The sequence below is a fragment of the Centrocercus urophasianus genome, unplaced genomic scaffold, assembly GCF_019232065.1.
Source record: "Centrocercus urophasianus isolate 14NV4802_14NV808 unplaced genomic scaffold, USGS_Curo_1.0 seq_12, whole genome shotgun sequence".
NCBI classification, from domain to species: Eukaryota; Metazoa; Chordata; class Aves; order Galliformes; family Phasianidae; genus Centrocercus; species Centrocercus urophasianus.
In genome coordinates, this window is record NW_024884364.1 from 4,236,052 (window position 1) to 4,248,343 (window position 12,292).

General features: G+C 47.6%; 1 protein-coding gene across 1 annotated transcript in view; it reads left to right on the forward strand.

Annotated features, from left to right (window-relative positions):
* FSTL1 (follistatin like 1) overlaps positions 1-10,586 on the forward strand; it is a 42,375-nt gene extending 31,789 nt beyond the window's left edge. The window contains exons 6-11 of the mRNA XM_042810795.1: positions 415-545; positions 3,202-3,320; positions 4,129-4,241; positions 5,424-5,534; positions 7,094-7,191; positions 7,456-10,586. Coding sequence (XP_042666729.1) covers positions 415-545; positions 3,202-3,320; positions 4,129-4,241; positions 5,424-5,534; positions 7,094-7,191; positions 7,456-7,500 — 617 coding nt within the window. The 3' untranslated portion in view covers positions 7,501-10,586. The remainder of the gene's footprint in view (positions 1-414; positions 546-3,201; positions 3,321-4,128; positions 4,242-5,423; positions 5,535-7,093; positions 7,192-7,455) is intronic.
* The last annotated feature ends 1,706 nt before the right edge of the window (positions 10,587-12,292 follow it).

A 12,292-nucleotide genomic window follows, 5' to 3' on the forward strand; every position in this document is an offset into this window, starting at 1 on the left:
GTGAAGGCTCACTCAGTCTGGTCTTTGATGTTGGAGATGAATAGGGTTATAGATCTGAGGGCTCATGGCTGAGTGCTTGGCATCGAAAAACCCAGGGTCATTGACCAGAGCCAGTCATTTGCATTCCTCCCTCAATCTGAGATGAGTCAGCTGGTCCTAGGTTCCATACCTCAGGTATCATGTACTGGAAGGCAGCTTGGCAGGAGTGTCGTTTTCGGGCTTTGCCACATGGTGTCACCCACAGCCCATCCACCGTTCAGCACATGGCAGCCCTGCTTTAATCTGGCCACGGATCATCTTCAAGGGGCCTGCAGACTGCCATCAGGACTGTCTGCTTGGCTTTTATTTCTCGTAATCTCTCTGTGATATCCCTGCCAACATTGTTCCTCTTATCCTCACTTTCTCTCCCGACAGTTGTCTGTTACCAGTCGGACAGGGATGAGCTTCGTCGCCGTGTCATCCAGTGGCTGGAAGCAGAAATTATCCCAGACGGCTGGTTTTCCAAGGGCAGCAACTATAGTGAAGTCCTGGACAAGTACTTCAAGGCAAGTAGAGCCTGCCATTTCTTGACCTGTCATTGTAAAGCAGCAGTGCTGCCATGAAAGAAGCTGGAGTATTGAGATGTGCCTGATGACACAGGAGCCAGAGAGGCCTGCTGTGTCCTACATTGTACTGCCTGCAGCAGCTACTGACAGACCCACTTGCACATGACCTGGAGCACCTCTGTCTTCTGTCATCCAATGTGTCCCAGGAAAAGGAACATGGATAGGCCCAGTATGCCCATAGTAAGAGACGGAAGAACTGATCGTAGAGGCAAAGGACTGCCAGAGGAGGAAAGATGAGTGCTGGGAGTGCTGGCAATACAGATACAAGGAGCAGGGAGCTGTGGCAATGCTGCTGATCCTTTGTTCCTGAGAGCCTCAAGGCCACATTGAGGTGGAAATAAGGTGTGCTTGGGGGCTTCAAGGGGAATATGTGCCTGTGTGGATTGTGGCCCAGTTGTGGCAGGGAGCTGGTGGTTTCCTGGTGCTCTGCAGGGAGATGGAACTGCCTGTGAGCCCCCAGCAATAATGCTTCCCTGTCAACCTCACCCTATCCCCACCCCTTTTATAACCCATAGATCACACGCTTCTGCCATGCCCCTGCCGCATGCACTGCTGCCTCCCTCCCCCTCACACCCGGCTCCTGATAAAGACTTCAAAGCATTCAAGATGGAGCTGGAGGAGCAGGTGGGGAAAGGGGGAGAGTGTTTAAATCATAAGCTGTTGACAGTGAGAGATTAATGGTGCATGACAGGAGTTAGCGCTGCAAGCAAATTTGCCATGGCAATGGCACCCCCTGGTGAGGCAGAGGAGCCAGTCCTCACACTACAGAGAGAATCTTCACCTTTGTAGCCATTAATTCTACCCCTTCTGTGGAAACTCACTTGAAGCCACTGCTTCAGGCACCCTGCGGGCGTCTGCCAGCACCCTGGCATGCCCTCACACACGTGCTGTCCTCAACCTCTATTGCAGGGGACCTGCTCAGGCCACGGGGTTTGTCTAAACACATGAGCCAGCTCTGGGCTTGCACCACTGCTGTGCACAACCCACTCATCCTCTGTCAGCCACCCTCTGCTGAAAACCCACAGCTCAGAGGCAGACAGCTTCACGTTCCCTTATTTTCCGCCTTTTTGTGGAGCAGTGATCCCAGGCACAAGGGGGCAAAAGTTTCCCTGACAGAGCCGTGCCGTTTCCTGGACCAAGTTTCCTTCTCTGTCAGAAGGTAATCCTCCATGTCAACAGCCAAGTAGCTTTGAAATACATTTAAAGCAGAATTCAAGGCTTGGAGCAAGTCGGAGATATCCAAGTAATGCAAGCTAAATGAACTCACGCGCACACAGATTTGTTTCGCCTGAGCTGCCTGCCTCGCCCAGCCCACAGCTCCCTGCGCTGCCCCGCAAATGGCCTGACTCCTGCCCTGCAGGCAATAAACACTGCAGGCAAGGAGGAGGTGAAGGTTTTCCCTTTTCTCCTTGACCAGAGGAGCTTGCAGATGTGGCATGTTGCTCTCTCCCTTCTGGAATCGTGCGTTGTGTGAGTCACTGGGATGTGGGTCAAACGCCAGGCAGGCCTTGGCCTTGAAGGACCCTGCATTAGAGATTAGACCAATAGTGAAAAACTGCCGTGGCTTAGAGTGTCTCTTGGGGATCAGGTAAATGCATACTGTCTTCTTGAAAGCCAAGCAAACTACCTTAACCCAGTTTGGGTCATTAAGAGAGCCGTGGCCACTTTCAAAATAAACAGGGAGAAAGACTTCAACATCTTGCAGAAGCTGAAATATATTAGTGGGGCAGTTATATACAACCTTCAGCACAGGCGGATATTTTCCTAGCCCTACATGCTTCTCCTGAACCAGAGATAGCATCAGGCAGTGTTTGAGCATTCCTGGAAGCCCTACTCAGGGAGGTACAGTGACCTGCCCTAAGTCATATGGCAGAGGCTGACCAGCATCTCGTGCAGGAGTCTGCCTGCAGGATTCATTTTCCCTTCACTGCAATGCAGCTGTCTCTGAGGGGGCCCAGCAGTTCCTGCTGCGTGCCCCACGCTGTGATATGACATCTCCAAACAGGGATGCAGAATACAATTACTGTAGTGGGAGTACAGCCAGGACATTGGGGCTAAAAATCCTGCCCATCAGTGCCAGGAGTCCTGTCAGGACCCTATGAAGCTGGTGGCAAGGTGTTTAGCTGTTGCATTAAATTGTTCCTTCTTTGGGATCAGCAGAAAATTGCTTCCTGTGATTTTCCCTTTTGTCACTGTCACAGTCCGTATGCAGCTTTGGATTTACACATGTTGGAAAGCTAACACCTTCTTTAGCACAACTGGTCTGCTTTAAGGCAGGAGGTATATAAGAAAGCTGGGAGCTGGCTGGAACAAAGAGAAAGAATGGGGTTAGAGCCATAAATCAAGCAACAGGAGGTGAATGAGAGGCAGTGTAGCTTACCAGCGAGCAGGAAGCTAGAGCCAGGTCTCCCATTTCTGATGCTAGTGTGGATATGTTGTTTTTCTCTGAGCCTCTGTTCTTTGTGAAAAACAGGGATGATGCAACCCGCTTCATTAGTGCTTCAAAAATGCTAATTACCTATGGAAGAGCAATAAGGAAGGGGTACTTTGAGTTGGCAGATGAGACCCTCTCACATCTTTCCATCTTTCCCTACAGAACTTTGATGATGGTGATTCTCGCCTGGACTCTACCGAATTCCTGAAGTTTGTGGAGCAGAATGAGACTGCTGTCAATATCACAACCTACGTGGACCAGGAGACCAACAAGCTGCTCAGGTGGGCAATGGGCAGGATGCCAGAAGGACAGGACCAGATATGGTAAAAAGGGGGGATGAAAAAAAACAAACGTGGAAAATAGCAGGTAGAAAAACAGAATCAGCAAATCTAACTGTATATGAAATGGCTTCTCACTTAATTAGACATGAATGCCACCAAAAGGAGCAGTCCTACCCTTAGCCTACAGGTTGGGCCATACATTCCAACTCTCTTTTGCACTGGACTTAATAGTTTTGAAGCCAGGAGGTGAGTTGGATGAGAGAAAATTTGTCTTTTTTAATTCCTAGTGATTTGGCTTTCCAGTGGCTTTTCCATGCTTGCTCTTGACTGATAGCTATATCCAGAGCAAGGAAGATGGTGGGAGAACAGAGTTCATGGAGAGCCCATAATTACAACTGGTGCAACCATCACATGAAATCATAGTTCAGAACTTTCCCTTTTTCTGTGCCCCTGCGTGCAAGACAATGATTGCTTGTGATTGAACTGTGCTTTCATCTGTACTTGTGTGACAGCATGTAGATGTCAGCAGGGTGCTATTCCTGCTGCCTGATTTGTTCTGAATACTAGCCCCTGCACACCTCAGGAGCCATGAGAAAGGTGTCTGTTTTTCTTCTGTTTACACCAGGGAGATTTTCTTGCAGAAGACATTTGTTCCTGGCATCTCAGAACTTTCCTAGTTGTTACTAGTTCAACTCATCCATACTCTGAGGCCAGTGACTGGTTTAACTTGTTTGTACTCTGAAGCCAGTAGAGGAAGGAATGACTTGGTACAGCCCTGTGCAGAACATGCCTCTGTGTTTCCTTTTAGGGGACTCTGCATAGATGCCCTCATCGAGCTGTCAGATGAAAACGCTGACTGGAAGCTCAGCTTCAATGAATTTCTCAAGTGCCTCAGCCCATCCTTTAATCCACCGGAGAAAAGTAGGAATTCCTCACTTGTACTGGGGAACTAGTGGGGGTCCCGGTAAGGGAACAGAGAAAAGGGACCAGTTTGAGCCAGCCATTGGATGCTGTAACTCTATTCCCAGAGTTAATGTTGATATGTGCCCTACCTGCTATCCCACAGCACCCCTTGTTCTCCCATCCCTAAATTGTCAAACATACTGCTGTTTCCCCCAGAGCGCCCAGAGCTCATGTGATTTAAAAGGTTTGGATTTTAGAAGCAGGGACGTAGGTCAAATGGATAAGGTATGCTTTGATCGTCAAGGCATGTATTTAACAGCACGGATATGAATCATGTGAAGAGTTAATGTCTGGATAACTTAGAAAAGTTGGACCAGAACAAAGTCCTGCTGTGCTCTGCCTTTCACACAGAAACCCTCCATGACGAGCGTCTCAAAGTTCGCTATCCTTCCAAATCCTGCTCAGTGCTACGTGGAATCAGCTTAGTGTTCTGCTGACCAGGCATGCCAAGCCATTCATCTAATCATCTCCTCAGGGGGTGCTTTCGCCTGCTGGTCCAAAGGTGCTGGACTTACATCCACTGCAGTGACACCAAGCTACCAAGCTGTGCTTCCTAGGGGATATTCAGTAGGAAACCAGAGATGCCGTCTCTATCCCTGAGGGCATGGTTTTCACTGAACCACCACAATTAAGTGCTTTGAGGATTATAGTTATATGGTTATATAATAGAGAAGAAATGTGAACTAAAATGAGAGAGCTTTTCTTATTTCCTTCCTTTCTTAGGGCTACAGCAAACACACATGCTTTCCCCAGCAACTACCCTGTTGGAACAGGGATTCGTTTCACAGTAACCAAAACTTTCACTTTGGATGCTCTCTTCTACATATAGCAGGTCAGGACATTTAAGCAAACCCAATATCAAGATCTCATTTGGGATTGAGAACTTGAAATGTGTGCTTTTGAGGAAACAAAGCAAAGTGTATGACTTTCCCAAATAATTGTTTTGGAGCTAATTTCACACACGTGAATTCAATGTGAATATTGCTGTCATAGTGGTCCACCTGAAATCTTTGGTGGATTGGTGGCCTCTTCCAAAGGTATCTCCCAGCTTCTCTTTGAGAGTGAGATTGTACCTCCTCTCTCTAATTATCTCCTGGATCTGTAGGGTACAACTATTATCCCTGTTCTGTGCTTTTCTAGAGTGTGCCCTGGAAGATGAAACCTATGAGGATGGAGCAGAGACCCAGGTGGAGTGCAACCGCTGCGTCTGTGCCTGTGGGAACTGGGTGTGCACTGCAATGACATGTGAAGGTCTGTATGCTTTCCAGAGGATGATTGTATTTAGTTTTGTGCAAAGGGATTTTTATTTTACAGCTTTGTAGGGGCTCGCTAATGTTCTTTGTTACCTTCTCTGTTGGTGGTTCTCCCATCGTCCTTTGCTCCAAGATGGCCAGACCCAAGTTGGTTCTGTTCTAGAGATCAGAAAGTGTGTAACTGAGTTGGGAACAATGGTATTGGGCTTTGTAGGTTGAGCTTGATATCATGAAAATTCAGCAGCAGATATTCCAGACCAGAGCTGCTTTGCATCCTGCTGGCTTGGGGCGTGCACAAACCAAGTAGATTCCTGTCTGCAACCTTATGTGTGGGTGTGAGCAGGGCAGCTGTATCCTATATGTATCCTCACTGTATTTATATTTATAGTATCTGAAAAACAAGAGTCATGCCCCAGGAATGGATAAATGAGACTTAATCCAGTGATGTCAGAAAAGCGCTTTAGCTTCTTGCATTAAGAACTGTAAAGCAGAAGAATTGTGACAGAGATGAAGGGAGGTAGTGTTTGTAGTAAAGGCAGGGTTGTTGGTTTATCTGTTCTTCACCTGGAGGGCTGTTTTTAAAGGTTCACGATGAAGTTCACCATCTCAGCACTGCACTGCATTTTTCTGGCCTTCTTCCCCAGAAACCGAAGTTTTGTGTGAGCTTTGTTTGCAGTGCTGTGCTGGAGTTGTCAGCAGCACGTTCAGATCTATAGCCAGCCAGAATCTCATAGCTTGGGCAGGAGAGGAGAGAGGAAAACAGCATCAGGTTTGTATGTGCAGTGTTTCTTTCATGTTTTTCTGTTAGTCTGCAGCGCAAGCTTTGGGATTCTCTCAGCTTGGACTAGGCTGCTGCAGCAGGAATTCACCTCAGGAAAGATAACTGTTTTACTTCATAGAGTTGCCTGCGGAGCTGTGAGAGGTTAAGCAACCAAATGAGAGACTCTTTTCTGCCTGCCCAGAAACAATCTTCAAAGTTGCAGTGTTACATCCAGTGTTGATGCCTACCTAATTCCTTGCATCCATGACAGAAGCACGCAGTTGGACAGCAATTTTTTCACTTTCTGCCTGTGTCAGAGCAGTAGAAGGGTCAGAGGTTATTGTTAGACAGATAATAAAACCAAGGAATCAGATCAGATACATCAGCAAGATGCATCTCCACTAAGCAAAATTACCTTTTCATTAAGCACCATTGTACTTTTGTAGCACTGAGCTTCTATGTATTACCTACAAGAAGCCAAAATGTTTGAGTTTATTAGAGGTGCTACTTTTTAAATAACAGCAGAGGAGAGCAGAGTGCAGCCTCTTTCTTATCACGTTGTTATCATGGTGTAGGTCAATAGGGGACAGTCTGGAAGCCCAGGTTCTGAAGTCCAAGGTAACCACACACCGATTTTCTTTCGAGGAAGGTCTGGCCAGACTATGTAAAGCCTCACTAAACTTGAGGTGTGCTATGGCCTGAGGCATACTCTTGCTGGTCTGCTTCTTTTTGTTTTCCATGGTTCTGTCCATGAAATTTGCATTTGTGATAAAACTGAATTCCATTTCTGTTTGCAGGGAAGAATGAGAGGATGACTGCTCACAGACAACAGCCTGGTCAAGACTTGACTGAGGAGGAGCTAGCTAGATATGTTCAGGAGCTGCAAAAGCATCAGGTTAGTATGAGGTTGGGAAGATTGATCTGCTTACAAATGTCTCTCCTTGTTTGAGGTATTCCCTCTGCTTCTGCCATGTGGAGGCTTCTGTTAGATGGAGGAACTTGGCAAGGAGACATCTTAGTTGTCTGAGGGAAGAGATACAAGCGTGGGGCTTAGAGGAATATAACAGTGTTGTCACTGCTCATGGATGGACCAAAGAATGTCAGGGCACTGCCAAACCGTGTCCGTGCAAAGCTTCACTTTTGTGCTTTCTTTCTTCAGGAGACGGCTGAGAAGACCAAGAAGATGAGCACCAAGGAGATGTAAGGGGCCTCCATATCGGAGGAGCCCAGGAGGATGGGCCCAACCTGCTGCCCTGTCCTCCAGTTCTGATCTCAATATGCACAAGTGTCTGCTACAGTTGCCCAGTCACAGATATTTACATTGTATAGCGATGGGTTATTTGTTTTGTAATACACAGAGAATGGGGCCAGGAAAGGGGAGCAGGTCAGGGAGCTTCGTTGCTGGGGCCTTGGAAGGCTGGGGGGAAGCTACAGCAGTCCCTGGGACACTTCCACAGTTGTTTCTCACAGGAGCTAATGGGGATTTCTTGTTCCCCTAGATCTGGGGAAAGGATGGAGGTCAGTGCTGGATAGAAGAGGGGGGTCTTCAATTCACAGTTGTCAGCACCAGCACAGGCCTGGCAGTTTTTTGGCTGAGCATATGTGCTGCAGGGCATAATTAGCAAAGGGCATTGCCCCGCTTACCCTCCACTTTGATTTGAGCTCCTCAAAGCTGGTCAGCCTCATGTGACACCTGGAAGTCATGGTGCCATGCTGCTGGCAGGAGTCCAGCACATTCCTCCTTACTTTCCACCAGACTGTCCCCAGCAGCTCCTCCAGTACATTGTGGGCTACAACACAACACAGTTCCTTTTGACCTCATCTCACTCTTGACTCTCCTTGCCCCCTCCTTAAAGGTGCTATCATATTTTTTCTTATCACATTCACATGCTGACTCCCCTTTTTGTTTTGTTTTTTATTACTTTATTTCCTATGGTAGTGATTCAGCATTTGTATGTTTCGTAGTTCTAGATCTTTCACGAAAACCCAGCCTGTGGGTTTTTGTTAGTGACAGTGCTGTAATGCCCCGTGCACAGTTTGTATCACACTGCACTCAAGTCACCACAAGCAAGCAACTTGTGAGCCCTACGCTACAGGGTATTTCTCACTTGGCCATTGCAGCGTCCCTCAATGAGCAAAGAGGCAGGGCTGGATGTAATTTCTGCTAGACACAGGTTGACACTGCAGCTTTCTTCGACTTTTGCTCCCCTGGCTAGCACTGACCGCTTGCCCAGAGTCTTAAAGTGCCCAGAGGGACCTAGGGTAGTCTAGAGACAGAGGGACGAGGCATGCCATTAGTAGGTTAACTGCATAGAAAACTGTTCAATTGAAGTTTGAGCTGTTAGCCATCATCTTGGGTTTTCCATCTCCCTCTGGGATAAGGCAGAAGCATTCATCTTTAATTCCAGTGTGTGTTCAGGGTCAGGGCTAGAACCCTTCTTACTGACACAGTTTTCAGTGTCTCTGATCAGACCATTTTTTACTACCTTTTGCGGATCATTTTCAAGTATCTTGTTTCTCAGAGCATTGGTCCTAGGTAAAAATGAACAGCTGTTTTGTTGACAGTCACCTCTCTAGCCTCACACCCAGCTGATTTTCTCCTGCAGTTGTCTAGTGTACTTCATATACTTACACACGTAAGCATCCTCTGTCCACATTCCCTTCATGTCCCTGCTGTGCATCCCAAGCAGTGGCACATCCCTGAATCAAGAGGACTGCCTGTGACTTCTATCTTCCTGTTTCTGAACAACTTCAGCAATTGTTGCCAGGTGTCTTGCAGTCCATAGTGCTTACTGAAGCGAAACTCAGCCTGCATCAGCAGAAGCACGTTCTGCTTGAGAGGAGATCAGCAGGGCTTGCATCTCCACCTTTCCTTGCTGGCACAGTGTTTTCCTTGAAGAAGAAGACTGAGTTGGTGTCTTGCAAACGTAGGAAAAGAGGAGAGCTTGATCCCTCCTGTGGTCTCTCCTGAGAACCATGATTATTCAAAGTTGTCTGGTCTTTGAGCTGTGTCCTTGATGTTAATCCAGAGGATTTCCATTGACTGATGCAGTGCCACATCTGCTGTGGGAATCATAACTTAATGTGCCACGTTTGGATGTTTTGGCACAGTAAGTGCAGAATGGGGCTGGTTCTTGCAGGGGTTCTTCTCTCATGAAGATCCAGATTTGAGAAGCTAGGACCTGTGATTTGAGTGGATGAGTCCTTAGGAGCTGCAAATAATGCAGGACTACACTGCGAGTCACTGTGTTCTGGTGGCCCTGAAGGAGATGTTTGGTGGAACAGGAGTGCTCATTAGACATCTCCTAGCTCCTCCCTTAGAGAGGGACAAAGCAGCATCGGCATGTGCTGGTTCTGGAGTCACAGGAACATAGTTAATAAATGTTTTATTTTATTCTGCCCCAACTCATGCCTCCCAGCTCACTACCTTGCAGCTTGGATCATTGAAGTGCCTTAGAAAAAAACACAACAGCTTGCCTTAAAGGCTTTCTCTGGATGGGAAGAACATCTCATTGTCCAGGCAGGAAGATCTCCAACTGGGAGAAGCAAAGCATGGTGCAGGAGACATCTATGCAGAAAGGCTTCTGTAGGCTTAATTCTCCAGTCCCCTTCCTGCTTCCTGCAGATGTTGCAGTCTGTGAGGATGCGTGCTGGGGTAGGCTGGGGAGTTGTATGCTAGCAGTCAAGATTCACAGAGCTTGCACTTGGACTGAGGCCAGGGGTTGGCTGCTCCTTCAGGCAAGGCAAGCTAAGCTCTCTTAACAAGCCCTGTAACATAGCCTAGGACAGTGTGGTGTCGGGGTGCAGTGAATGTGCCCCTATGGAAAGAAGTGCTACCAGGGTAGCTTTTCCCTCCTTGTACCCCCAGAGGGAATATGTGACTGTGGAGAATGATGGTGGTTGGAAAGGCTAACTGGTAACCATATGAGACACCTGCCTTGGATACCCTTGGAGATTCTCATCTGGCCTACTCACAACAGGTAGGGGGGTCAGCTGTCATCTGCAGGGTGACTTGGCTGTTGAGGAAGGGAGTGCTGAGTTCCAGGTGTTGCCCTCTGGGACAGTTGCTGTAGAGACTGCAAGTAGCAGGGAAGGCACTATTTTAAAAAAGCAAATTTAAGCAACAAACAAACAAGTCCTACTCGTCCCTCTATATTCCCTCCTGTATGTGTGTGACGTTTATCAGTATTCTGTAGGTTTCCTTAGTGCACTTATTTTACTTGATTTTGTAATATTTTGAAGCGGGGGCGGGGGGTTGGATATTACTGCCAAATAAAATTTAAAAAAGAACACTTGTTTGATTTTTTACCTCAATTCCTCATTTTCGTCTCCCAAAACCAACCAACCAAACAAAAAACAGCTGCCTTTCGCACATCCTGTGGTGGCATTTGTACACAGATCTCCATGCATTTGACAAATGTAAGACGCAAACCCTCTGTGGTTTCCAGCTAGTGAAACTGTAAAGAGAAGTGGGAAGCCACAACCACAAGCTAAGCCAGTGGCAGAGGCACTGCCTGCAGCCACAACTACCTCCCAGCCATGCACTTTGAGCAATGGGATTTATAATCAATTCAGAATTCTTTTTGCTCCCCTAGCAGCTGCCCACCCATTATGTGTTCAAGTTCTTTACAGAGAGAGTGGTGAGGTGCTGGAACAGGCTCCCAGAGAGGTTGTGGATGCCCCATCCCTGGAGGTGTTCAAGGCCAGGTTGGATGGGGCCCTGGGCAGCCTGGTCTGGTATTAAATGGGGAGGTTGGTGGCACTGCCTGTGGCAGGGTGGTTGGAGATTCGTGATCCTTGAGGTCCCTTCCAACCCAGGCCATTCTGTCATTCTGTGATTCTCTGTTTGTACCGCACAGTGCACAGTGTCAGATCAGGGTTCTGCCCTCTGTGGACTTGATTTCTCCTGCTTCATGCAGGCAGGTATATAAGGGAGTGTTCCAGAGGAAAAGACTGGTGTTACAGCAGATCACAAGGTGAAGGTGAATTAGGGTCATGCTGCTGAGAGAGAGCAAAACGTACCTGGAAGCATGCAGGGACACAGGCCATAAAGCTTGGTGCAATCACTCTGTCCATGAGGCATTGGAGAGGTCTCAGAACCTTCTGATTTGGGCAGTGCATTTCACAAAACAGACGGACCAAATGGAAAACTCAGAAGTAATAATAATGAGTAAAAGTACTGTAAACTTGTCTTACAAGGATGGATCAGAAGCCTTGGGCTAGTTAAGAAGCATTGAACTAGTCAAGAAGAAAAGCTCACAATGTTTGTCTTCGGTTGGGTTCTGCTCTTTTCACACTGTACCAAATAATGCTCACAGGACATCCTTGTTCTATGAGCTGCTCTGCATGCTGTCTTAGTGCTGACATTCACTGGGCATTCAGTGCTCAGCTGTTAGATAGGTCTATTTTCTGACTTTAATCTCTGCTTCTAGAACTCCCAAGATTTTAAGGTGGACGAGAAGGAAGTGTCTGCTACAAATCTAGCTAGATTCTACTATAAATACTTTGCCACGTGCAACACGCATGCTTAGCAAGGCTAAGTGATTTTGGCTGTGGAAGGGATGAAGAACAAGAAGCCTGTTGCCCACCTCTAGCAGAAGCCTGGCAAGCTCTGAGCTGCTGTTTTAGGCAGTAAACCACATATGAGTATTGGTGAGTAACTGTACTGCGTGGCTACGTGCACTTCATCACATTGCAGTTGAGCTTCAAACAAACTGAAAATGGGCATCTCATGTTGCTCGTGCATGTAATACGTGGTACCAGCCGGCTCAGTTCGGTATCACTCTGTAACCTGGCATTTCTACAGACGGAAGCCTCGTGGGTTAAGCCCTGCTAACGTCCTAGGAGTAAAGCTGCGCTATAAGGCGCAGGCGGGGGCATCCCTGAAGATACAAAAACACCGTGCGGACGCGGTTCCTAGACAAGGCGCTCCGTGCCTGGCCGGTCGGGGGGACGCTGCAAGGATGCCTGAGCTGTAACGAAGGGCTTGTAACGCC